Here is a 26,069-nt window from a genome sequence, read left to right on the forward strand (position 1 = left end):
GAGGGATAAAAATTCTGTTTAACGTCTAAAAGAAGGACAAGAAGCTTAAATTGCAAGAGTTTAGTTTAGACATTAGAAGAAAATTCCTGTCAGGGTGGTTAAACACTGGAATAAATTACCTAGGCTGTCTCTAGACTGCAGGGTTTTTTCAAAAAAAGGGAGGTTGTGGAATCTCCATGACTAGAAATTTTTAAGAGTAGGCTAAACAAACATTTGTTAGGGGTCTCAACCTCCAGCTTGTGGGCCATCCCCATTCGAAGCGATTGCACAATCCAGCCCAAGACTCGCTGTGTGCTGCGGGGGGTGGGGGGAGGGGTGGGGGAGGGGAGGAGAGGCTGTTTCTTACCGGTCCCCAAGCCCTGCCTCTTCCTGCTATCATCCCTACTCCCCCACCCCGAGGATGCAACTTCAGGGATCACTGGGGAAGAAGGCCTGGTGGCAGCAGTCACCCCCTACTGTGCACTCCCCATGGTGGTAGGTGCCGTGGGGAAGTGGAGGGAGGTAGTTTGGGTGTCCAGCATATTCCACTTCCTCTGTGGTTCCTGCCATTGCAGGGAGTGTGCCGTGCCCCCCTCAGTGATCCCCAAAGCTGTGTCTTTGGGGTTGAGGGTGCCATGGGCGGGAAATGGCAGGAAGGCGCGGGGCTTTGGGGCTGGTAACAGACAGCCTCTCCCTCCAGCCCAGCCTGGGTGGTGTAATCGCTCCCACCAGGGATGTTCCGTGGGCTGGGAGTTTGAGACCGAGCCTTGGTCTTGCCATAAGTGCAGGGAACTGGGGTAGATGGCTTCTCAAGGTCCCTTCGAGTTCTATGGCTCTATTATTCTATTGCTGCAGAGCAGAGGTGAAATTATGTGAAATGCTGTTTTAAACTGCCTATCTTCCTGGTAATGTTGGAGCAGATGTGTGCTATGTATGAATAGTATGCAGATGAATGGTTAGTGCAATGCGTGTGCAAAAACATGCTCTGAGCTTGGCGCTGCAGTAGAGTTTCCTTGAATATATTGAACTCTTCAACTTGACATAAGGCAAGGTCATATATCTATAATCAGAGCCCTGCAAATCTGCAGATCTCTGCTTTACGTCCATGGGTATCCACATCCGTGGATGTCAATGCAGCTATGGATGTGGATACAACTTTTGTATCTAGAACCCTGCAAATTTGTGGTCCTCTGCTTTTTATCTTGCAGGTATCCTCATCCATGGATTTCAGTGTGGATATCCGTGGCTCACTTTTGCGGATACAGACAAGGATACAAATTTGATAGCTGTGCAGGTCTATATGGATAAACCCAGGCTGAAATTTCAGTTAGCTGATTCACAAAAAACGACACTACTTGTGAACATTGGATCACCTCAGTCAGCCCTCTGTCTGCAACTTTCTTTTATCATCTTGCGAGCAAAAAATAACCACAGATAAAATTTAGCCTGATTGAAGCAACTTGTTTTTTTATTAATGCAAGCACATCCAGTCAAACACAGAATATCCTGCTTTATGGTACAGCTTCATATGTAGCAATGCAGCTCAGAATAGCAGAGCACGGTATTTAAGGAATGTATCAAATTGAAGGAGGAAAAAATAAAAAACAAACCCATGTTGACACTGCACTGATTTCAAGTATATACTAGGACTGATAGACCAGTGAAGTGCACATTCATGTAAAAGCTTTTTTTTTAATACACATACAGAAAGTGTTCTAAAATTGCATTTCAAATATATATTTTTCTTAAATTTTAAGCATCCCTTTTTAAATTTCAGTTACATAAAGAAAGCTGATATACAATCCCTTTGATAGTGTCTGACTATATCACTAGCTAGAACATCTCTGAAAGTGCAAAACACTGTAATAATACAGTATAAATATTCTTACTCTACCCCAGGGCTGAAAATCAGTTCTTCCGCACAGGAAAAATAGCAGCAGATCACAAGAAACCTCTCTTTCTCTGGGCTGTTGGTGTTCATAGCTAGCATTTGTAATTCCTCTGTCCACTTCAATCAGATTGTTTCTTTAGTGGCATCTATTTAACTTTTGTTTGTTGCTCTTTAATCTCAGTGTTATAGGAACAGCAAAAAGTTATTTCCTTCTTCCTGTATCCCCTGTCCACACCGGGTATATTTATCTTTCATAAGAACCAATACCTAGGGGGGAAAAGCCCTTGTTGGAAACAGAATACTGGCTCAGCACTGCAAATGCTTACTGTGGGTAAATGCAAATGCTACATGATAACAATGGGACTACTTAAGTTTGTAAGCATTCATTAGGAAGCATTTGCAGGATTGGAACAGAGAAGTTGCTTTAACAGACCAAACCTTTGGTCCAGCTAGTCCAGCATTCTGTTTCCAGCAGAGATCAGCAAAAGATACATCAGAAGAAGGTACCTGCCCCTGACATGGTCAGCTACAGCACTGACTTGTTCATAGGCCAAGTTTCTTCCCAACCCCCTCACTTAGAGCTCTTGATGGCATTGAAACAATCCTTTCTAATGTAACTGTCTGGAATTTCTCATTATCTAGATAAATATCCAGCCCTCAGGCCCAAAGAGAACAAGTGTTGGGAAGGAGAATGACAGTTATGGGTAATAGTACATTCATTAAACAAAATACATCTTAATCTGAGACTGATTTTTTTTTTTTTTTTTTTTGGTCTCCTTCCTAATTCAGAAATTATAGGAACATGGAAGAAGGAAATCCTTAAATGATTATTTTTTTTGAAAATGGGTAGCCTGAAGTGCAATATGAGCTGCTTAGACATGCTGCTTATCCTAGCCAAATTACTCTCAAATCAAGAACAGTTAAAAGGAGAAACGAGAAATCGGAAACATTATTGGTGTAGAACTCATCCCTAAGATGGACACAACGTATGGTTTTAAACTCCTGATCCAGTGCCAGGGGATGTTTTTCCACTAATTGCAATGAGTGTTGGCTAATGCCTATAATAATAGCTTGAATATATGCCAGAATAATCTGATACAATTTATTCGCTCTCTCTCTCTCTGTCTTTTTTTTTTTTTTTTAAAACTGAGTGTGTGTCAGTTCAGGCTAGCATTTTCAAAGGAATTAGATCCCCAAATTCAATGGGAGTGGCATGTCTCACTCCTATACGCTTCAGCCTCAAAACCTTCCAGTTCCCATCCCTCGCCTCTGCTCATTTAAAATGTATTTTCCAGAAGACACATTGGATCCATCTTGTGGAGATTATCTAGAATATACATCCTTTTCTTTAAAAAAAAATCCCTGATAATGAAAATGAAATATATTCCGCAGCCAGAACTCAACGGATAGTTCCCAGAAGTGTTAATTCTTTAAAAAAAAAAAAAAAAAACTAGCAGTTGTCCCATTTCTTCTCTTTAAAACAGGTAACAAAAATATGTTTTGCTGCACCTTCATTGTTGTAGGCAGGCATACTCTAGTTCATGTGCCATATGTTCCAGTTTATTTACAAAGTACATGGTAGCTGGTTTTTAGACATCCACATTTTTATTTGGCTTGCTTCCAGCCCAGAATCATAGAAGGTACACTGGACAATTTCAGTACCTTGTAAGGCACTATTCTCCGATGTAAGAGTGGAACAGGCTTACTGCGGATGTCTAAGGCCCTGGTCCTGCAGATACTGATGCACCTCCTTGACTTGAGCATCCAGTTGTCCCAGAGATTTGAATGGGACTCTTCATTCCTTCCTTTCAACTCCTCACCTGCTTAAAGTTAAGGAGATGTGTCAGTCTTTGTAGGGCTGGCACCTAACCGTATTGAACCTGTGCAGCGTTTTGGTTGTATTTGGTGTTTGTGTGTTGGCTGTGGTTGTTTTTTTTAAGGTGGAAGTAATCAAAATAAATAAAGATTTGGATGTCATTAGACTAAGACCTCGCCATGGAGACCATCTCCCATGATACACTTCATCTCTGAGAATAGGGCCCTGCCCTTGCATTTTTAAAATAAAACCAAAATCCTTCACTTTTAAGTGCCTTAAGGTTGACATGTGAAATATTTACCACATTTTTATTTCATAAAAGGTCCTGTATATACAAAACAGACCTCAGCCAGTGAGATCTTGTTTTTCTCAACCCCAAGACATTCACTATTTAAAAACAAAGTTCTTCCTGTGTGCTTTAGATTCTGCAGTTCAGATCCAAAATCTCAGGCTCTATTAAGCAGAGTTGTCCTAGAAATGGAAAAAAAAGTCACATGAATTATAGCAACACAAGGGAAGAGGCATTATTGTTCCAGATAATTAAGCTGTGTCCGATTCTTTGCTCTTATTGTCAGAATTCCTTCTTCAAGGACCAAAGCTTCATCTAGTCTAAAATAGGATGGCTCATCCGAAGTCAGTAGAGATGCTGACTTACACCAGCTGAGAATATGGCTCTTTCCTCCTCTTTGATCAGAACAGTGAGGCTGTGTCTACATTGGCACCCTTTTCCGGAAAAGGGATGCTAATGAGACACTTCAGAATTGCAAATGCCGCGGGGGATTTAAATATCCCCCTCGGCATTTGCATGAACATGGCTGCTGCTTTTTTCCGGCTCGGGGTTTTGCCGGAGAAAAGCGCCAGTCTAGACGGGATCTTCCGGAAAAGGATTTATTTTCTGCAAGATCCCGTCTAGACTGGCGCTTTTCTCCGGCAAAACCCCGATCCGGAAAAAAGCGGCAGCCATGTTCATGCAAATGCCGCGGGGGATATTCAAATCTCCTGCGGCATTTGCAATTTCCAAAGTGTCTCATTAGCATCCCTTTTCCAGAAAAGGGTGCCAATGTAGACACAGCCTGAAGGTGCAGTCTAATGTTAATGGAACTGTAGGGCCTTCGGAGGAGTTGGAGTATATGAAAGTAGTACAGTGAACCCTATAGGGTAGTGGACAGTGGAAGAGATCTAGGGAGATTATGGCTGCTTCTAGCACTCTCTCCTTACTCCTCTGCTGGAGTCCTCTCCCTGTCCTGACTAATCCAGGGTACCTGTACAGAAATGGCAGCCATGGGTTGGCTTCCTGCACTCTCCACAGTTCTGGATGCTCTCAAGGATGGGTGGGTTCAGACATTACTACACCCTCCCCAACAGACTGGCTGGTGCTTGAAAGGCAGTGCTGGGTTTAGTGCTAGCTGCTCCTCCTATGCATGTGTACCAGTCACTGCACTTGAGCAAGTGTTTCTGGTAGCACCAAGCCTTCCTCTGCGTTACCCTGGCATCATGTCTCCAGCCACCGGTGCAGCCATAATTTAACTGAGAAATAACCCCTATTATTCCATCACTCGGCCTTTTCAGGCTCTCTTCAACTACAGGTTGGGCCTCCAAAAACCGGGACCCCCTTGTCCAGCAACATCCATGGTCTGGCAGGACCAGGGAGTCCTGACTGGGAACCCCAGTGGCAAGAAGGCTGGTGGCTCGGAGCCACTGGGGCTGAAGCCCTGGTAGCACAGCCGGGGTTGTGGCAGCCCCAGTATTTGGGCCAGAGATGCGGCAGCCCTGGTAGCAGGGCCAGGGTTGCGGCAGTCCGAACTGCTGGGGCCACGGCAGCCTGGCAGGAGAGGGTGAGGCAGCTTGGGCCATCAGCGGGGAGGGGAGGCAGTCTGGGAGGCTGATAGTGGTGACTTCCCCTGGTCTGGCAAATTCCCTTGTTCGGGACCAATCAGGTCCCGAGGGTGCTGGACCAGAGAGGTCCAACCGGTAGTAGCATGGAATCAAAACTAACTGTCCAGAGGCTGAAAATCACTTGTGAATTGTCTTAGGACCAAAATTTTAATGTCAACATACAGAGTGCACAGCTGAGTATATCAGTTACTTCTCTTTGCGGGCAAATAGAAGGGGCACATTTCAATTCTGAGAAGGTTTTATACCTGAGTGTCTTCCAGCTGTCTTTTTCCATGTGATTTTCTGGACCTTCACTTTCAAAGGATGCTATAAACAGAGCTAGATAATAAAACAAGAGAGATAAAAAATGGATGTGTCCACTTTTCCTTTTCTTCAACGATACTTTATTAAAGAAATAATGACATTGATAAGTGCCATATTAACAGATATGGAAAGCACAGTAATGACTCTTTACTCAGAGTAAGTAAAATATGGGCAGGGGCAATGCAAACTTATTTAGATTATCTCATTTTTCTAATGTGACCTGGAGAGCCATTTCAGGAAGATAGAATGGCATTCCTACTTAGTCTTGTTTGCAAATTCCTTTATTTGTCCTACTATGCTCATCCCATGACCATGCAACCATAGAAAGGAAGACCCATTATAATAGAAATAAGACTGAGAGATTTTTACCTTCTTCACTGTAAATAGGTGCCGTAAGTAGATAACTCTGGATCTTCTTGTCCTTCTCGAAAGGGCATTCTACTTGTTTCCATGTTATGAAATCATGGATTTGTCTTGAAATTTCCCAGAATTTCTGCACAAAGCAATAAAGATAACACTCTTACATGAGCGCCTTTGGTTTCTAGTCAAATTCAATCAGGCTCTTTGGCCTCAGGTTCAAGACCTCCTCAATTTTCCTATCCTTTCTTCTTCTTGCTTCTTTTAACCTTCTTTCATGCCTAGCTTCACACCTGCTCTCATGAGATCCTCTAGGCTTGGAACAGTCTGTGTCCATTTGCCAAGCAGCCGTCTTTATCTCTTTCCTCCTTCATGTCCCACTATCCACCTATAGCCTTCTTTTTCTTTTCTCCTCTAGAATCACTTCACCTTCCTTTACATGAACTGGTGACCCATTTTGTGTTTCTGTGTTATCTCTCCATTGTACTATACCTAGAGGTGGTCCCAAAATGTTTTGGGTTTATTTTATTTGTGGAAAGTGTTAAGAAATGCAGGAGGTAGGAATTATTTGGTCAAAATTCAGTGGAAAATGTTGAATGTTTATAAAAAAAGAATGGGGAGAAGGGCTAATATTCCCATAGAAAACTTGAGGAAAGCAGAAACATACATAAAGATATTAATTTAGTAAAAACTGAAAATTTTCTACTGAAAGCTGTACAGAATTTTTTTCAAAGAAGCCCTACATGTAAACTCTTCAGGGAAAAGGACACGTCTTAGTTAATTGGTAAAACATGCCTTAAATGTAAGTAACCGTGCAAACAATTTTTGATAATTGATGTAAACTACTGATATTTTTCTCTAAATATTTTCAGGAGTACCAGTCTCATATTTGTTAGAATGAATATAGTTGTGTTGTGTGTTTTAACCAGACATTGTGCTCTTAAGAATATATACAGAATATCAGAATGTGTCTGCAATTATTATTCAGACAAGCAGGGAGAGAATCCAAGTTCAGTCCAAATTCTGCTCTTTAACTCAAATGTTGATTTTTTTTTTTTTTAACAGATCAAATAGCAACAGCCGCAGACTAAGTAGATTTTGAGGAATCCAGGGCTGATGAGGTCAATATTTTTTTTTAAATGGAGTTCAAGTAGAAGCAGGATTGAGCCCCAGGTTTACCCTCAGAACAAATCCTGTATTTCCTTCCTGGATGTGTTGGATATAGTCACAATTGTGACGTATTTGAATGGCAAGGGGAGAGAATGGCAATTGCTATTTGCAGGTATTTAAGATTTTTCTTCACGTTTGCTGTGCAGATTAAAGAAGGACTTGAATTATCCAATTCCTTACAAAGAGTGTCATGGGCGATACCAATGGATCAAGTTTGGTAGGAAAACATGTTGTATGCTTTTGTTTTTAATAGTTCAGTGTGGGAATTCCGGGTATTAGGGATTCTAAAGGCAGGCATTCTAGAGACAATACCATGCCCTTCTCTCTTTTAAAATTCCATTCTATAAACCACCTACTAAACCTTTATTCATGCAGGACAAGATGGGAGCACCAGGTGGAAGCCCTTGTTTGCTTGAGTACACTGCTCTGAGAGAACCAAAGTTCTCTCCTGGTGCCATTTATAGCTATTTGCCAGAGCTGCTGCTTCTGGCCACTGTAATCTCTTCCTTATATCTAGCAGTTGTCTTTAAAGAGCAAATTCCTATAGGCTTTGACCTTTACTTAGCTTCTGTTCTTTAGAAACCGGATCTGACATTTGACGGATGTTAAAATAGTGTTGTAACAACTCTCCTTCACCACCCACACTTGATCCTTTCGGGATACTGAACGCCTTAATGTCACCTATTGCTTCAAGAATCTAGACCTAGCGTTGTTAGCTTCTCTATTTAAGTTCTTTAAATACTTCAGGCTGTCTCCCACAATTCTTCCTTGGTAGCAACCTGATCTCTGAACATTCTGCAGGAATGTGGTTAGAATTTCAATTATGCCCTCACTAGTCCTTCACATATACATAGGAAACAACATCTCATGGACAAGAAAAGAGGGTACACAATTTGTCGTCATTTTTCACCTCCTGGAAGAGTCTGTGAGTCCCTTCGTTACATTGATTCATTTTCTTAAAGACCTGCTAAATACCATCTGGCAACAGCATGTGATAATCAATGCAGCAGAATTTGTACAGCTCCGTTGACGTGTGCTGCTTTCAAGTCCCAGAAGTTTGGGTTTCCTGAAATCTCTGCACTTCATCTTCAGTTGTTGTTGTCTGACTATAAGTTGATCCCCTTTCTTTGTTTAGTTAGTTTTAACTCACAGGGTGCATCTAGACTGGCAAGATTTTGCGCAAAAGCAGGTGCTTTTGCGCAAAATCTTGCCAGCTGTCTACACTGGCAACTTGAATTTGCGTAAGAGCACTGACATTCTAATGTAAGAATTCAGTGCTTCTTGCGCAAATACTTTGCCGCTCCCGCTCAGGGATAAGCCCTCTTGTGCAAGAATACTTGTGCAAGAGGGCCGGTGTAGACAGGCACCTTAATTTTTTGCACAAGAAAGCCCAATGGCTAAAATGGCCATCAGAGCTTTCTTGCGCAAAAGCACGTCTATACTGGGAACGGATGCTTTTGCGCAAAAGCATCCGTGCCAATCTAGACGTTCTTTTGCGGAAATACTTTTAACGGAAAAACTTTTCCATTAAAAGTGTTTCCGCAAAATCATTGCAGTCTAGACACAGCCCCAGAGTTTTTCTCCTTTGCTGAAGCTAAGCTAGATAGACCTTATATGCAGCATTGTCAACCTCACTTAAGTTTGTTCTTAACTTTAGGTGTAACATTCACTCTTCTATCTTACTGGATACTTCTATTTTTAATACCCTAGAAAGATAGTTCTCTTAGAAGTTCAATACTTCTCTTGGTATCGGAGAAGAGACCATAGCAGGTATAGGTGAATCACTCATCTTCTGTAAGTCAAATTACTCAGGGGGAGGAAAACTTCAGTAGCCTACTTCTTGCCTATATGAAGCAGCAGTACTTGTTAAACTAAAGTGCACAGTAAATTGCACGCTAAACTAGCCTGTGTAGACCTTGTTTGAAACAACACTACACTGATGAGCACTAGAGAACTTTTTAGTTTGTGCCAGTTAAATACACCAATGTATTGATGAGCTTTACAAATTGCACCTTATGGACAAGCCCTTAATGTGAATTTGCTTCCACCAGAATCTCTAGATTTGGCCCAATGCCAGCTAATCCACTGCTGTCAGCTAAAGTACTTTTCTTGTCCTACTCGAGGAAAAAGTCACAGAGGAGTTGGGTTAATCTCTAAGGCACTGTTTCTCAAACTGTGCTCCGCAGAGCCCCAAGGCTCTGAGAGACATCTCCAGGGGCTCCACCAAGGTTGACAAACTGGAAAGCCTTCAAAAGCATAATTGAGAATCGCCTCGAGCTGATGCAATTCACACACCGCGGGAGCGCTGCATAAATTTTTACGGATATAAAGGACTCCAGAGCCCCAAAAGTTTGAGAGACGCTGCTCTAAGGTATCATAGGACACCTTGTTTTTTCTAGAGAAATTTTTTTTTTTTTGCCACAGACTTCCATTTTCTCTTCTGAAGAAGGAAACAAAAATGAACTTATTTTCTGTTCTCTTATAATCCATCATAGCTACTTTTGTGCTTCAGGATTTTTGTTTTCACAACTTCTGCTCTCTTTCAATTTTCTATGCTTTAAAATCATTTTTGTATATTCTCAAGTCGATTCCATAAATTTCTCCATACACCTCCACATGTGATCTTGTAATTTCTCTTTTATAATTTTTCAAATTTCTTCATCTCCTAGTTCCCTTTTTAGATAGTGTTTGAAGGATTTTCCCTTTTATTTTAGCAGTTTTCATACTAGTATGTCATGGCATTGAATTCTACCCATTTGCCTCTTCTTCCTTACTGAAATCCTGTTGTCTTTCAATTTGGTCTGTCTCACATTTCAGTTTTGTTATCAGAGCTAGTTGATTAGTCAGCTCATTCACATACTTTTTACATTTTCCTGTGCATTTTGCCTACTCTTTTATATACAGCTTTCAAATACGGTATCACTAGTGTTTACAATTGTACTGCAATGATGAGCTAAAATAGATTAATTAAATTTTTGACATTCAGGTAATTTTCTGTCTGTGTAATCTAGAAATACTAAATCCAGTGCATTATGTTTATAGGCCTTAGAGATTTGAAGCTCACAGTCATTCTCTGGCAAACTACTTGCTTCTGTGTGCAGATTACAGGAGGTCTGAATAATTTAAGAGCTCTACTTATACTGGACTATAAGAATTCTTATTTACAAATATTTGGGAATTTAAAAATTAATATACATCACTTGATTGTGCAACTTCTATGATTGCAGAGACTTACCTTAAAGTTTATCTGTCCATTGGGCAAGCGGTTCGTATGTATCTTGTGCAGAAAGTAGATATCTTTAATGAACAGGTTGAAGACGGGGATGACAATTTTTTCCCGATTGCTGTTGGCAGTCTGAGATCTCTGTGCTGCTCCTTGCAGGGCTGTCCGGTAATTACAAAAGTTGCTGGATGGGTCCATGTGATGCTGTTTAAATAACAATGTCCCCAAACCCCACTATTATTATGTTTCTCATAATCTAATCCAATTATTATATAATTAGATCAACTGCTGAAAAAACCCCAGAGTAATATCTTTTCTTAACTTCTTTCAAGATCTATTCAAAATCATCCAAGACAAGCATAATAAATGTATGTAGTTTGAATCCAAGCTTTCCCTAGCAGGTGTTTGGTACTTGATTAATATTAGATTTAATAAACACCATTTGGTGGCTAAGGGAACATTTAAAGTAAATATGATTCCTTATGTTTACACTACAGCCTGACTCGATCTTCTGATATCCATTAACTAGCAGTTCTTGTAAAGATCCACCAACTTATCTGGATATTGCTCTGCAGTCAACAGTTATACTTTACACAAAGAAAAGAAAAATGGACAGGCGAATTTCTCCTGTGAACCCTCTGCACTGCAGATCCTGCAGTAACGTGATCAACTCTACATCAACTCTAGCTACGTGAATTAGGTCAACTTTCTGTGGTAGTTGATTGTGTTTTGAGGAGTTACTTAGAGAAAAATGTTTTGATCCCAGATCTCCACTAGATGGAGTACTTTAATTAAAGATCAGGGTAAAGAAGACATCTTTTAGATATATAGGTGGAAGAAATAGTCACTATTAAAAGGAAGTGCCTCCATGTATCTTCAAATGGATAATTCATTCCATTGTTAGAAAACTGTGATCTGAGGAAACTAAAAAGAAGAAAATCTATACCAATCTCTTCCCGATGGCAAGGACAGGACTTGCACCAAGAAAAATGTTGCCCCCCCCCCCACTTATTTGTATTCATGCCTATGCCTAAGGTATTAGTAACTGATTTTGATTAATCAGGATGTAAATCATCTATATACCTCTAAAACATCAAATTTGGCTGTTTTGACCTTGGACCAGGTTTTCTTTAGCCGTGCTACAGGACTCAGGTTCATGCCAGCTGAAATGAAAGGAAGAGAGACACAAATTACACTCTTTGAACTTAGTTTTCTCTCTTCTTTAAGTATCAGTGTTGCATTTACACTCTTGCGAATTTTATTCTTTGGAAGATCCACTTGATCTTCACATCTGAGACATCCAACTAACACCCATTGGATAAATCTCTCAGGGGGGCATACCGCCATAACCTGCAGATGGAGTCAGTGAAGTTGAAGAATGTGTTACCATGCTTGTCTTGCTTGTGCTGTGGAGTGGTGGGGGTTATTACAAGCCAAAAGCTATGCCTGGGATACTCACAGATAATGGCCATCATCGAGTTGAAGTTTCCAATGTTGAAGCACTCTCTTGCCACATCAATGAAGAATTCCACTATTCTCGTCCGCTGCTTTTTCTTCACAACCTGAAACCAAGAACATGCCTTTGAGAGGAAAGGGAAGATAGGAGCACTATATGTGAAGGGGACACACACACACACACCAGCGAGGTTCACTGTGTGCTATTGAAATTGGTGTCTTTCTGAGCTATCTCCGCATGAGAGCTCTTATGAGAAGCCTTAAGGGTATTTTGGCCAGATTCTCTTTTTTTATTAAAAAATAGCCCCTGGATTTGGGGCTTTTTATCAAGTCCTTGTCCAATTGAGGGGCAGTGGAGCTCTTGGGCCACATGTAAGATAAAGGCTTAGGGAATAGCATAGACACAAGCCAGCCTTTATTAACCAATTTCCTTTTACCAGGGTAAAGAAAGAGAGAATGAAGCTGCCATCAGAAATGCGGAAAATAAACAAATAATTCCAACCTCAAAGAAAAAAATGCCAAACTTGTTTCCCAAAACAAGAGCTGTAGATCTTAATTTCAGAGGGAAATGAAAACAGGGAGGGGAGAGAGTTTGTCACAAGTCTTAGGGGTTTTTTTTTTCAGTTTTATTAAAGAGATTTATCCCATATTTCTTCATGACACTAGAGGAGAGAAATGGAATGATGGCAGAATGTAAATAAATTCTCCCTACTACAAAGATGCTAATGGGTGAGGCTAGCATCGCATGTTTGATTTCCTTCCCATCAGATACAGCGCTGCATGTTGGTTGTGCTTTAGCAGTGGCTGGCATCCAAAGTCTATTAATACTAAAATTACTCTCATCACATTGGCTTAAATTCATTCATTCAACTCTCTCCTGCCATCTGGCCTGTGGGTCTGGGCTGGCTAACACACATGTGGTCCTGTGTTACTTGCATCATTCATCTTCAGCAGAGAACTATTTTGAAAAGTGATATGCTCAGGTATCTAGATGTTTTTCTGCGGTTGTCTCGTGCTACTAGGAAAGGGTTCGATAGTTGGCCCAATCTTCAGCATGGAGATGAAGAACTTTGTTTTGGTTGCTTTAATAAATGTGTTGGCTTTGCCTGACAATCTTGGAGGGGGTTTTGTAACTGAGTGTCCGTGGGTAGAGCCCCGCAAATTTGTAGCGATCCGCTTTATATTTGCGAATATCCACACCTGTGGATATGGATTCAGATATCTGCAGCTCATTTTTGCAGATACGGATGCGGGCAGTGTGTATTTTGTGTGACATGGGCAGTGTGTATTTTGTGCATTTACTTTTAGCTTATATGAACAGTCTTTTCTTTTCCTTAATCCTGTGAGTGCAATAGCAAAAGGGATGCCTGTGGTATCACCATTGGTGTCACAAAATAAGCAGAATGTCTTAATTGCATAATGCAATGGAAGGGCAGAGCGAGTTGTCAAGGCAGCAAAACATTTGTTTTACCACTGGTAGCTTTGGGGAGTGACAAATGTGCTATGAAAACACCACAACGTTACATTAACTCAAACTTTCTGGAAGTTCCCCCTCTGGGGGTGTAACTGGCATAAATATGGAAGCTGCACAGAAATATAAGCCAAGGGGCTTTGAATCTCTAAAACACTTGAGTATGTACATAACTTTATGCATAAATGATTCTTTGGACATCAGTGGGACTGCTCAGGTGTACATGGTGGTAAATTTGCTTACATCACTGCAAGATCCAGGGCCCATATGCGTACCTCCACACAGGTGTGGTTTGTCTCTAAAGATTGGGATCTTTTTTTCCATTCGTACCTACCCTACAAATTTCTGTAGCCACCAGCATGCTGAGGCAGTTGAACCAGTTGTCATAGGCCTCCAAGGTATAAGTTTTGGTAACATCCCCTCGGCACTGAAAAACAAGAGGCTCTATATTAATCTCACACCAAACCCAGATAAAGATTGCTATAAATATATCCTGCCATCACAGGTTAACTACAAATTGGCATCAGGTAGTGAGGTAGGCTTACTGAACAGCTCTAGATTTCGAGCACAAAGAGGGGTGCAGAGGCTTGTAGTTTTTTTCCTCTCAAGTGAGTTGTGAGAGAGAACAGGGGCAAGGGTATAGGAAATATGTTCAATTGTGTTCATATTTTCCTGCCCTTTACCCAAAAGAACATGCGTTCGCTTTCTAACATATTACCTTTAAAAGAAGAAAGGCAAGAAAAAAATTGCCTGAAAATGTACAGTGTCAATATTTGAGGGATGCTCCACTAGGTTACTAGAAATGATGTTTCAATTAACATTTCCTTTTGTGATTATTTCTGCTTACACTGTAGAGTGTGTCTATAATGTTAGTGTATCAACAGATTTCCTAAGTTCTTGTTCTTACAACAGATTTGCTGTTGAGGCACAAGGGGGAAATGAAGGAGCAATTGCCATCCCCAGCATCTTGCTTTCCAAATTTCTGAAGATCCCAGTGTTAAAGCATCATAAAATATGAGGAGGAGCTGGTTCCTTTGTTTCCTTTTCACTCTTTAGCTGTAGGGTGCTCCCCTCACCCCAAGCAAAATGTAACAGAAACCCACAGTTAGAATCAGCCAAACCAAATCTGGGGACTTTGCAGTAGAGTTAAAGAAAGATCGGTTTGTGTTCCACCCTGTGAACTATAATTGAGATGCAATGGACCAAACTTGGTAGGTTGCCAGCTCTGCTGGGTGGGGGCTAGTCTCAAAAGTGTGAACATCTGTATTTCCTGTTCAATATCTGAATAATTTTTCTTTCTTTCTCCACAAGCCTGCTTACGCATTAGCCCGTGTGTGAAGAGCTGACACAAGTTAACATTAGAGAGCATGCTAACATCAGGGAAATAGCAGCACTCACTCCACAAGTGTCAGATTTAACTGGCTCAGAGTTTCACGAAGTGAGAGGGAGCAGCCAAGTCAGGGAATCTGAATGTTTTTTGAGCTGCTGTAGCAGCAGAAGTAACTCAGTTTTTCTTTGGTATTACCAAAGAGAAGACCACGATGAACCTTGAGTACAAGAGAGACACGAATATGGAAACCCAATTGGTTTCAATTCTGCTGAATTAAATTGACTACGCCTGTGGTTACAGAACTGTTGCTCTGAGCCGCTACCTCAGAGAGGCTTCCGTGAATCTGTCATGGAGACATTGGAACAGTGGAGGCTCTTTACCCTCGGTGTTCCTGGTTCCTCCCTCCTTACCCACACTCACCTTGTGATTATCCAGGGAATCCATGTGGCTGACAATCTGCATCAGATCCTCTGCGTAAATGTTGCTCACCCTCTCCTGTATTGGGGGAACGGGAGGAGGAAGAGAGCAGGAATTGTCAGTGTAGGAAAGAAGCCTCTGTCATGTCTGCCAAGTCTCATTCCCCAGCAGCGGAACTGGAAGTAGAAGCTTAGCACTCTGAGGTACCCCATGGTTGCCTTCAAAGGAGCTTGACTGTAAAGTTGGCCCTGGCTTTTAAAGACCCCAGGTTAGGGGTATCTGCCTCCTGACCCCTGGGAGCACTCTACATTCCTTCCTCCCTCACAGATTTACCTGGTTATTCTCAGGCTTTCCTGTCTCTTAAATCAGAGCACTTTAACTACATGGAAGGCGTCACCTTACTCCCACTGATGTCATAGGTTAACATGCAGTAACTAGAAAACCAAAAGGATTAAAACATGGAAATCCGAATCTCACCAGCTCAATATGAGTCAGCTGCTGTGCCAAGATCAGAGGGTCACAACATATGCTCAGAATGTCCTTCTGGGTTGACTGTGGCTTGTTTTTAAGGATGGTTCCTTTATCAGTAACAGGTTGCCTGAATTTCTCTTTTATCTCCTGGTACTGACTCCTTGCTGAGAGGGTCATCAGTAGATTCTGTGTCATCTGGCTAATGATCTTCTTCACGGTTCCGTTTTCCTAAGCGTAAGATGACAGAAATTATTGACTGGTAGGACCTTTATTTTGTACTGCAAATAGAAATATGGGATTTGTATCAGCAAAGAATTTTCAAGTGGATAATTAGGCTGCTTAGCATTTTGTGTCTTCTAGCCTATTATCAGAGCTGATTTTCATGTGGCAAATGAGCCCACCTCAGGATACTCTAAATATCGATCTAGCTTTGCAGATTAACACTCTCGCACCCTCCTTCCCACTTTACCTTCAGTAGCTTAGCAACCATGGCAGCGTCTCTTATTGGCACAGAACCCATTTCAAAAGTGTGTCAGTCATATGGAAGCAGGTGCACTGAAAGGCTTGGAGGCTTCTTCTCATCCCTTTCTGAGTAGGAAGTGGCAAAATATCCGCTCCTTACTCATGCTACCAACAGTCTGGCTGGCCTGAACTGTGTTCTGGGAATTCCTTGCTAGATCACACTAATGACATATTTCTGCCTTCAGCTGTGGCTGGTTGTGTGTCATATGATTCAGAGAAGGCTCAACATCCCCAAAGTGCACTTGGCCAACAAGGATTCCTACTCTGCATTTTTTTCCAGGATAGACATATGAAGAAGAATAAGAGAAAAAAAAAAAAACCTGAGAGAAGAGCATAGCGACAAGCTGTTTCACTGACTCTATTTCTATTGATTATTCCATTAAAATACATGATACTTACATAGTATTTCACTACTCATTGGCAACCTGTGTGAGCTGAGTTATTTTTGCTATGGCTTGGCTGCACATCTCCAGCTTCTGACGAACATTTGAGGCTAGGGATGCATAACCATCATGGTCCTTCATGGGTCTAGCTGGAGTAGGAAGAGACGTGTGTGTGTGTGGGGGGGGGGGGGGGGGCGGGGGGAGGGGTTGGGGGGTTGTTTTAAATGTAATGATGGGGCTAGAATCTGGGACATTTCAAATAATGTGCTTTCCCATGCCTCCCTACTAAGCTGCATGGGGACCTCGGAAAACGTTCTTTCCACGTCTGTACTGTACCTCCTACCTGCTTGTGCAAAGAGAGTCTTTTGGTGTTAACCTTCAGCATAATTGACTGTTATCCTTGACAAATGTCATTGGAGTCTACGTAACCTAACTCTCCTGGTCCAGCTGGAGTCTCCTAATGAACATTCTAACATCTTCCTCATTACCCGATCCCTTCCCAGCTGCTTGATTCTCCGCTAACCCTTCAAGTGCTCCAACTGCTAAACCAGTGTTCCTAACAAATGCCCCAACTCTCTCTCTCTCTCTCTCTCTCTCTCTCTTCCAGTTGCTTAATTAACTACCGGGCTTTCCTGTGCCACCTTCTGTCCCTATGATCTCTTTCTCCTGGGTTTTCATGCATCAAGGCCTTTGCAGTAAGATGGTGTTTTAAGGGTTAATGTTGTTGCTCTCATGGTCTGTGCATCTAGAGGCAACTGCATGCACTCAAGTGAGGAGGAATGAGTCTGTGACTATTCAAGAAAGCCACCAATGTGCAGTGATGACTGAAAACTATGTAGCAGATGTGAGAGATGATGGCTATCAAAAGCTTGTCTGTAGCTTGCTATAATTAAGCAATAATGGTGTCATAACGTTGCTTTACAAGGCAATAATCTAGCTCCCAAGTGAAATCAAATAAGAAGCTGAAGGCAGCATAGTTTATCTTGATGAGGCAACTGGATTATTGCTAAGAAACAGCTGGCTGTATCTATGATTACTGTTATTCTATAAGCACCTACAGTACAAGTTTGTAGGAGTGTCTTTAAGAGTTCTGATTCTATTCTGAGTTACACTGGCCTCTACAATGTAAATCCATTGATTTCAATATTGATGGCTCAGTTAGGGTATGTCTATGAGGAGTAACAGTAATTCGAATTAGAGAGCCCGCACTAAAGGGGATTTAAAAATGGCGGCGCCCGGCAAGATGCAAATAAAGCCCAGGATATTTAAATCCCGGGCTTCATTTGCAACTTCGAATGCCTACATTAGCCACCCTAGTTCGAACTAGGGTGGCAGTGTAGACATACCCTTATTGCTGTGTAGATGAGGGGAGAATAGCCTCCAGCAATGGATTCTGTATTTTGCAAAATAAGGGAAGAACATTTAAATACAGGAGAAAGTGAGCAAGGTGGGGTGCTTGGATGTTTGGGTGATAATGGACAACATTGAAATGGGATAAAACTCATGAGTTGCCAACTATTCACGTGGTTCTTTGGAAATTGATAGAGTCGAAGAATACTTCTATTCTTGAGTGTTTCTCTCAGCTTCACTGTTTTTTTTCATTGTCTTGTACTCTAAATCTCTTCCAGCTTTGAAAATAGGGGTCAAAAATCTTGGCTGCTATAAGTAATTGTAACTCGACCAAAGTTGGCTTCCACCAGTTAAGTGACTACCCATGACTTGCCCTTGCTGGGTCAACCATAGAGTTTGGCTCTGTGTATGGAGTTCTTGCTCAAGCCTGAAGTGAAACACATGGTCAAGAACCTTGGAAGAATGAATTGGCAGCTGCCTTTATGGAGGAGTGCACTCTATCTTCATCTTACATTGAGGGTGGGCAATAATTTTTGAAGGGGGGCCATTCCACGATTGTGGTAAGTGGTCAAAGGCCAACACTTTTCTATGGAAAGGGCTTGGTGTCTGAGACAGAAGTTGGGTGCAGAGTCCAGGAGGGGGGGTAAGGGTGCAGGAATGGATTTTGACCTGTTAGAGGGGTTTAGGAGTGAGTTCAGTGTCCGGGAGGGAGCGACCGTTGGTGGGAGGTGCAGAGAGTTTAGGCGGTTACCTCTGGCGAGGGGGTGTGTGAGATCTGGGGCAGGGAGTTGGGGTGTGGGAGGGGATGGAGGTCCATAGGAAGGCTCTGGCCAGGAGGTCATTTCCTTAGGAGACTCATGGCCAGCAGCTCAGCAGGGACCCTGAGGCCGGCTCACAGTCTGACACAGCCCTGCGATGCTCAAAACAGCTAGAGACTCCCTCCATGTGCTGCTTCTGGTGCACGTGTATGTGTGTGTGTGGGGGGGGGGGGAGGGCATCATGTGCTGCCCCCACTCCGTCATCACAGCTCCCTTTACTTTCCAGGCAATAGAAGCTGCAATGATTGGCCTGAGGATGGGGAAAGGGCGCAAAGTCGCCAGAGGGAACTGCCAGCTCTTTGGAGCTGCTTCAGGCTGCAGCGGGCCGAGAGCCTGCCTTGGGGTCTCAGTGGGGCAGGCCGTGGGCCAGATCCAGCCCACAGGCCATACTTTGCCTGCCCCTGTGTTACATGATGCCTCCATTACTCTGCGTGTCAGACTTGAGTTGTCACTCCAGCATTGTTTATATAATACACCTGCTGGGTGCTGGGATCAAGTCTGCTCTAAATATTTTCTCATTCTGCAACAAAAACCCTTTCTGCTGTCCTTGAGTCACTAGGCTGCCTACACTGTCAACATCAGCTGACTGCCTTGCATCTGTTTTCTATCAACTCCTGATATCTTATCTTAATGCTCAAGAACAGTGGGGAAGCTGAAGAAGGTGAAAAGTTTAAAAAAAACAACAACCCACAAACCAAAACAAAAAAGCCAGCAACTTTTGTTTTAGACATCCCTAAGTACCGTATAAACAGAGAACAGGGGACAGACAGTGAGGTCGGGAGCCGCTCTCTATTTGTTAGTGTCAAATTACATTTCTGGGGGTCAGACACAGCCTAACCCTTTGCAGACTGAGAACTTGGCATGTAGCCCTGTTAAAAGGATAGATACTCTGATACCATAATAAACAGAGATCACTAGAAACCTCTGCCACCAGTGCACTGAGCCATTCCATAAAGGCAGTGATATTTCTCCCAACTGGCAATTTATTTCTCCATCCAGTGCCAGGGCACCTCCTCTTGTTCCCAGCACCAGAGATTTGAAAGGTTCCTATCACAATGGCTAAAAGCCTGAATGTACTGTATGAAAATGGAAACCATTTAAAACTGTGCCACCTTTTATGGCAGGATCCCTGCCAATTACTTTTTTCCTTGTTTATAAAGACAACAGAAGGGCTATTCAAATCCTCTCTCTTTTTCACCTATTTCAATACTGACATTTTCTTGGTAGCATGCAGGTAAACAATATCATTGACTCAGTGAAACTGGCATACTTCTTTCTGAACAGCTGTAACAGCTAATTGTATAATGTCTTATTGCTGCCTCCTACGATGCTGTCAAACCTGCTGCTCTTCATAGTTCTTTTAAATCAAACAGTACATACATAATCCTGTTGTCATAAAAGGCTGGCGAGACTAGTCTTTACAAATGTCTTCAAAGCATTTGGATCCAAAACATTACAAAACAGTTTTTCACATTCTGCTCTTATGACCTATTTGTTTTACTTTTTTTTAAAATCTTCCATTTCTTCAGTATAGTCTTCCCCTCAAGCCCCATTTCCCCTCTCCATCTCTCTTTCTTATTCTAGTTTTTTAGTGAGTTCCTTTGTCACGTGAGCTTCCTATCTGTTCCACATGGCTAGTTTTGGCCATTTTAGATCTACTAAATTGGCAGGTTACCGTGGAGTAAGTTTTCTCCTGGCTTGCTTGATGTGAAAACTCACAACTGTTCAGATTTGTAGCTAGACCAGGGTTGAATAGGTAGACGCCAGCTTAAAGAATTTTCTTTGTGTTAGTATTGCTGAGCTATGTGTTACAGTGTAGTTGTACATTGTTCTTGTCATAGGAATTGGTCCAGAGGAATTGAGGACTAAAGAAAGTGCTTCTATAAAAAAATTAAAGGTTCTTTTAAAAGTTACATTCTATATGGATCAGGCACTGTAGGGAATGCGTGTTACATACTCTCCTGTGTGTTGGAATTGTATTATTCCTTATAATCCTCTTTCTTCCTCTTCTCACCTCCTACACCATCAGCAGGTGCTTCCTGTTCAGCAGTATGCAACCAGTTTTTGCTAAGTTCCCCTTCTAACACCTCCAGAGGTTGCACTAACTTATCACCTGCTACTCTAACACGGTTAGGAGGTGTATAGCAATGTTTGAGGATAGAATATTAAGATAAATTGCATTCCTAGGTTGTACTTGCACATATGGTTATTTTCCCACCTTACCTCATCGCATTGCGTGATCCTTTGAGCGATCTCCTTCAGCTCCTTCATAGATTTCTCATCCTGGAAGTCATAGGGGAATGTTTCTGTCCATTCTTTCAGGAGCTGAATGATCTTTGCAGCAAAGGATTTTAGCTTTGCCTAGAGAGGAATAGAGATGGGTTGATTACTGACTTGTGCCTTATTGCCTAGAAGGTGAAAGTGCTTGCTGGGAGAAAGTGTATATCTCAAGCCACAATCAAAAATAATCTTATCAGAAGCAGGGGTTTGCATTTACTAAAATATGCATTGATTAAGTTGTGTGGATTCAATCACACAGAGATTAATCCTCTGCTGATCTAAATTGGCCCAGCTCCATTGAAACTGACTAGCTTTATTTTTTAAGTCAAAGACTTTGAAGATATTTTCAGGCTATTCATACACAGCCAGGGAGAGGACAATATACTACAGACCCTTTGGCCAGTGGAAGTCAATATTATCGGTTTGCTGTACACCACTTGAGGACTTTGTGGTGAAAGAGAGCTGTACTAGTAAATTCAAAAGATTGTGGTTGTTGGGTTTGGAGAAAGTCTGAATGAATACTTTCCATCCCCTACCCCAATTCATGATTACTCTGCAATTTGGCCAATGTCTGAATTTAAATGTACATACAACTACAACATCATAACCAAGCATCTTTCCCATGAAGCTCTCATACAGAATGTTTTCCTTCTTAGAACTTGTTTAATCAGGACCTCCCCAGGTTGTGCTCTGTTGGAAATAGCCAGACAAATAAAAACAGCCTACAAAACAGACTGGCTATGTCTACACTGGCATGATTTTCTGGAAATGCTTTTAACAGAAAAGTTTTCCATTAAAAGCATTTTCGGAAAAGCGCATCTAGATTGGCAGGACGCTTTTCCGCAAAAGCACTTTTTGCGGAAAAGCATCCGTGGCTAATCTAGATGTGCTTTTCTGCAAAAAAGTCCCGATCGGGGCTTTTTTGCGGAAAACGAATCTCTGCTGTCTACACTGGCCCTTTTGCGCAAAAGTTTTTCGGAAAAAGACTTTTGCCCGAATGGGAGCAGCATAGTATTTCTGCAATAGCACTGACAATCTTACATGAGATCGTCAGTGCTTTTGCGGAAATTCAAGCAGCCAGTGTAGACAGCTGGCAAGTTTTTGCACAAAAGCGGCTGCTTTTCCGGAAAAAGTGGCCAATCTAGACACAGCCATTGTGTGTACTTTGAACTACATCTAAATTAAAGAAAAAAGGACTTTGAAAATAGATGGTTGGCTCTTGCTCCAAAAGCCCCCAGAAAAAGGAGTTAGCTCTTCAGCTCTGTCCCCTGACAAGTGAATTTGCTACTGAAGTGGTTTTCAAACTTTTTTTCCCTCATGACCCAGTTGAAGAATATGGTTGATACCTGCTACCCAACATAATTTGACTGGAGTGTGGGCTCTGGGGTGGGGCTAAGGATGAGCTTTGGGCTGTAGGAGGGGGCTCTGGCTTTGGGGGAGTCAGGGCTGGGACAGGAAAGGCTTACTTTGGGCAGCTCCTGGTCAGTGGTGCAGCAGGGGTGCTAAGGCAGCTTCCTGCCTCTCCTGGCACCGCAGACCTTAGAAGCAGCCAGCAGCAGGTTCCCAGCCAATGCGGGAGCACACCTCTGTGTGCTCTCTTCTTCCTCCCCCAACCCCCCCCCCCCCACTACCTAGGAGCTAGGCCTGTTGCCAGCTGCTTCTCAGGCGCAGCACAGCCTGCAGTGAAGGATAGGCAGGAAGTTGCCTTTGCATTCCATGCCCGGTAGTTTGAGAAACACTGGTCTAGTGTCATGTGCTCAACCCATTCCACCCGATAGATTTGGTATTGATACTAATTAATCCAGCTTTGGAGGTGAAATACAGTTGTACTAGTACATTCAAAGGTACGTAGTTATAAGGTTTGGAGAAAGTCTGAATTAATACTTTTCATCCCCCGCCCCGTCTGTGATCACTCTGCAATTTGGCCAAGCTCACTTAATTGGGAAGATGGCTCTAGGGTTGCCAGATGGTTTCAACAAATATATCAGACACAGCTGACATTACATCACAATCGACATTACATCTTATTTAGAAAATACCGGACATTTATATTTTCTCATTTATATTTCTCAATTTGTTTCCTTAACAGAAAGCTCAAATACTGGACTGTCCAGTTCAAAACCAGACACCTGGCAACCTTACTCTTTATGTGAGCAGTTATGTACTTCCATAAAACAGACTGGCTCTGAGGGTCCTAGCTCAGCAGAACCTCATTAGAGTGCACACGTATTCTAACTGATTCTGCACAGAACATGGCAAATCCTATTTAACAAACCAGGCAGCATTTTTGGGCCACGGTCAAGGGGCACACAGATGGCCTATTGAATTGTGTAGAGGAGCAATTATGGAGTGAATCAGAGGATCCACAGCGTGTCCTAAGTAAGAAATGATTTGGTTCAATAGTTCCTCATAGGGCCAAATTCTACAACCCACTCCCCCAATCAGCACATGGTGTAAATTAGGGTAGGATTTGACTTTTAATCGTGAGAAGGAAGAGTTTCTAATTTTAGCCTGATTTAGATTTAACTTTGATTAAGAGACTCATTAGCTTCTAAAAAAAGCACAGATCTAAGAGACTCAAGAGGAAGTTTTCTCTTCTGTTTATCATGCCAGCTGCGTCACGGAAGAAGTGCCACTATGCAAAGTTCCTCCTCAGCATGGGTTAGGTACTTCCCTCTGTGATTTCCCCTCCCACCTCCTGGAATTTACAGAAAGTCCACTAGCATTTCCAAGTGTCTGCAAGGAAATCCATTTGGTTCCTTTGCTGGGGGAAAAGAGACTGTTTTGTGAGAATCTGACAGGAATTCTCCCCCCCCCCCACACACACACCATGCTCAGTGAGATGAACAAAATCCTTGTCTGAGACGTTCCTGTTAAATAAGCCAGTGGTTTTTATTGACTTCTAACTGCTCACTCAAGTGCAATCAGTGGAAGAATTAACAGTGGCTGCTCTGAATTCAAAATAAGACCACTGCAGGGTCCGGGCCCTTCAGAAATGAGCCACGGAAAGAATTTAACTGTGTGGTGTTTCTAGTTGCATTTTAATCCCATTGGAATTCTGTTGGCGTTGCTGGGCAAAGATGGATGGAATCCCCTCTGAGATTCACCCATGAACTCTAAACGGCATCTGGAGGAAGTTCTCTGAATGCAGACTGCTTTTTGGGAAATGAGTAGCAACTCCAGGTTTTTCTCCCCTCTCCCAATGAATGTGGTGCCCAGGCCTCCGTGAAACTTTCATCTGCTCTCCCTGAAAGCTCCAGCTGCCAGAATACACAACAATCCTGACTGACATCCCAGCGCTGTTACTGAGTGTCCCATCCACTGTCCCCACATAAATCCAAATGTGGAGTTGCACAGGGCAGGTGTTTTATAAATGACTGGATTCAATCCCAGCCCACGGTTTTTGGTAAAAACTGTGGCATCAGCAGGCCCGGCCAAAGAGTTTGCGGGGCCCAAGGCAGCACGCTATGTTTGGCTGGGCTGCGCAGCTCCCAGTCAGGACAGCAAGTGAACGGCCACGTGGGCGGGGCCAGGAGCTGGGCAGCACAGGGCCCCGGGGCCCTGAATGTGTGGAGCTGCGGGACCCAAGGCAGCCGCCATGTTTGCCGGACATCAGGTCCTGACAGGGGAATGTCTGCTAGGAAAGGAGATACAATTAGCAAAATGCAGTTGTGCCCTTTGCTGGGGCTGGGTAGCTAATAAAGGGGGTGTATCATTGAATGCTTGGAATGACACTGATTCTGTTCATCTCCACTGTAACCTCCACCAGTGCAGCTTCTGTAGAGCCCCTGCTGTAAATTCAAGCTCCTCCCATGCCCACTCAGTCCCGGTCTACGCTAGGGAGTTATTTCGAAATAACAAGTGGAGCATCCACACTACCAAGCCCGTTATTTCAAAAGAAGGGGCTGGTTATTTCGAAATAACAACTCCTGCTTTCCATGAGGAATAACACTTATTTAGAAATAGTTATTTCAAAATAACAGTAGAGTGGAATAACTACTCCCCAGTGCTTCCTGAGGCTCTAATTTGAAGTAGCTCATCCACTTTAAGGGAGCCTGCCTCAGACTAATTTTGAGGCTTCTCTGTGGTGTGGACATGCTTCTTTTAAAGTTATTTTGGGAGTTATTTCGAAATAATTTCCTAGTGCAGACATGCCCTTCAGAGTAAAATCGTGAGGCAGGGGAGTAGCAGTATTACTGTCTGGTCTTCCATTTTGATCACCTTTTGCTTCTGGGGTATGCAATTTTATATCTTTCAGCTCAGCAAGAATCAAATAGGTCACGTGTAAGTATAGAGCCTACGGTGGCGTAAATACATGTAGCAAGTTGGTGGGCCACAACTATAACAGGTGTAAATAGGCACAGCTCTACTATATGTTTTTTCCCACCAGGCTTATTTTAATGCTGATTATCTTGACCTCATCTTCTTGACTTTGAGTTTGGGGAAAATTCAAATTTCTCCTCGCAGCTACAATGGTTGTCTGCACATTAGCCTAGATTTAGAATACAGTATTTATTTGGGGAGTGTATGTTTGTCCACTACACATGCACTACACATGCATTTGTCCACTACGCAAATGCACACCCACACATAGATTGTCAGAATTTGTTTTCCTCACTGTGTAAAGCAAGGAATCTAATTCAAGATGAGCTACGATACCCAGCAAGAATAGAAATGGGACCAAGCTTATCAGTTGCTTTCACTGCCTGATGAAAACAAGATGTTTTTTCTGAATGCAACACTGAAAACCATCCGCCCAGCAAAATGCTAGAATCCTGCTTCAGGTGCATGCTGATAAAACTCAGTGCTGCATGATAGGTTTGTAATGATGCACACATCTGTGATAATACAGATACAAATCAAAAGATCTGGGGTAGTACTTCAGTGGGAGGCAGCCACTGACATGTGTTTATACACTCAAGAAAGTGACCTACCTC

The 26,069-nt window shown here is 42.5% G+C and overlaps 1 protein-coding gene across 3 annotated transcripts in view; it reads right to left on the reverse strand.

Annotated features, from left to right (window-relative positions):
• Window positions 1–1,429: 1,429 nt before the first annotated feature.
• Window positions 1,430–26,069, reverse strand: part of RASGEF1A (RasGEF domain family member 1A) — a 283,710-nt gene continuing 259,070 nt past the window's right edge. For all 3 annotated transcript variants that reach the window (XM_006129935.5, XM_075934780.2, XM_006129936.5), the window contains 10 exons: window positions 21,076–21,213; window positions 15,786–16,007; window positions 15,312–15,386; window positions 13,896–13,988; window positions 12,095–12,197; window positions 11,719–11,798; window positions 10,648–10,839; window positions 6,255–6,378; window positions 5,828–5,900; window positions 1,430–4,157 (listed from right to left, as the gene is read on the reverse strand). In XM_006129935.5, coding sequence (XP_006129997.2) covers window positions 4,133–4,157; window positions 5,828–5,900; window positions 6,255–6,378; window positions 10,648–10,839; window positions 11,719–11,798; window positions 12,095–12,197; window positions 13,896–13,988; window positions 15,312–15,386; window positions 15,786–16,007; window positions 21,076–21,213 — 1,125 coding nt within the window. In that variant the 3' untranslated portion in view covers window positions 1,430–4,132. The remainder of the gene's footprint in view (window positions 4,158–5,827; window positions 5,901–6,254; window positions 6,379–10,647; window positions 10,840–11,718; window positions 11,799–12,094; window positions 12,198–13,895; window positions 13,989–15,311; window positions 15,387–15,785; window positions 16,008–21,075; window positions 21,214–26,069) is intronic.

Source organism: Pelodiscus sinensis, chromosome 8 (assembly GCF_052426305.1).
Source record: "Pelodiscus sinensis isolate ZL-2025 chromosome 8, ASM5242630v1, whole genome shotgun sequence".
NCBI classification, from domain to species: Eukaryota; Metazoa; Chordata; order Testudines; family Trionychidae; genus Pelodiscus; species Pelodiscus sinensis.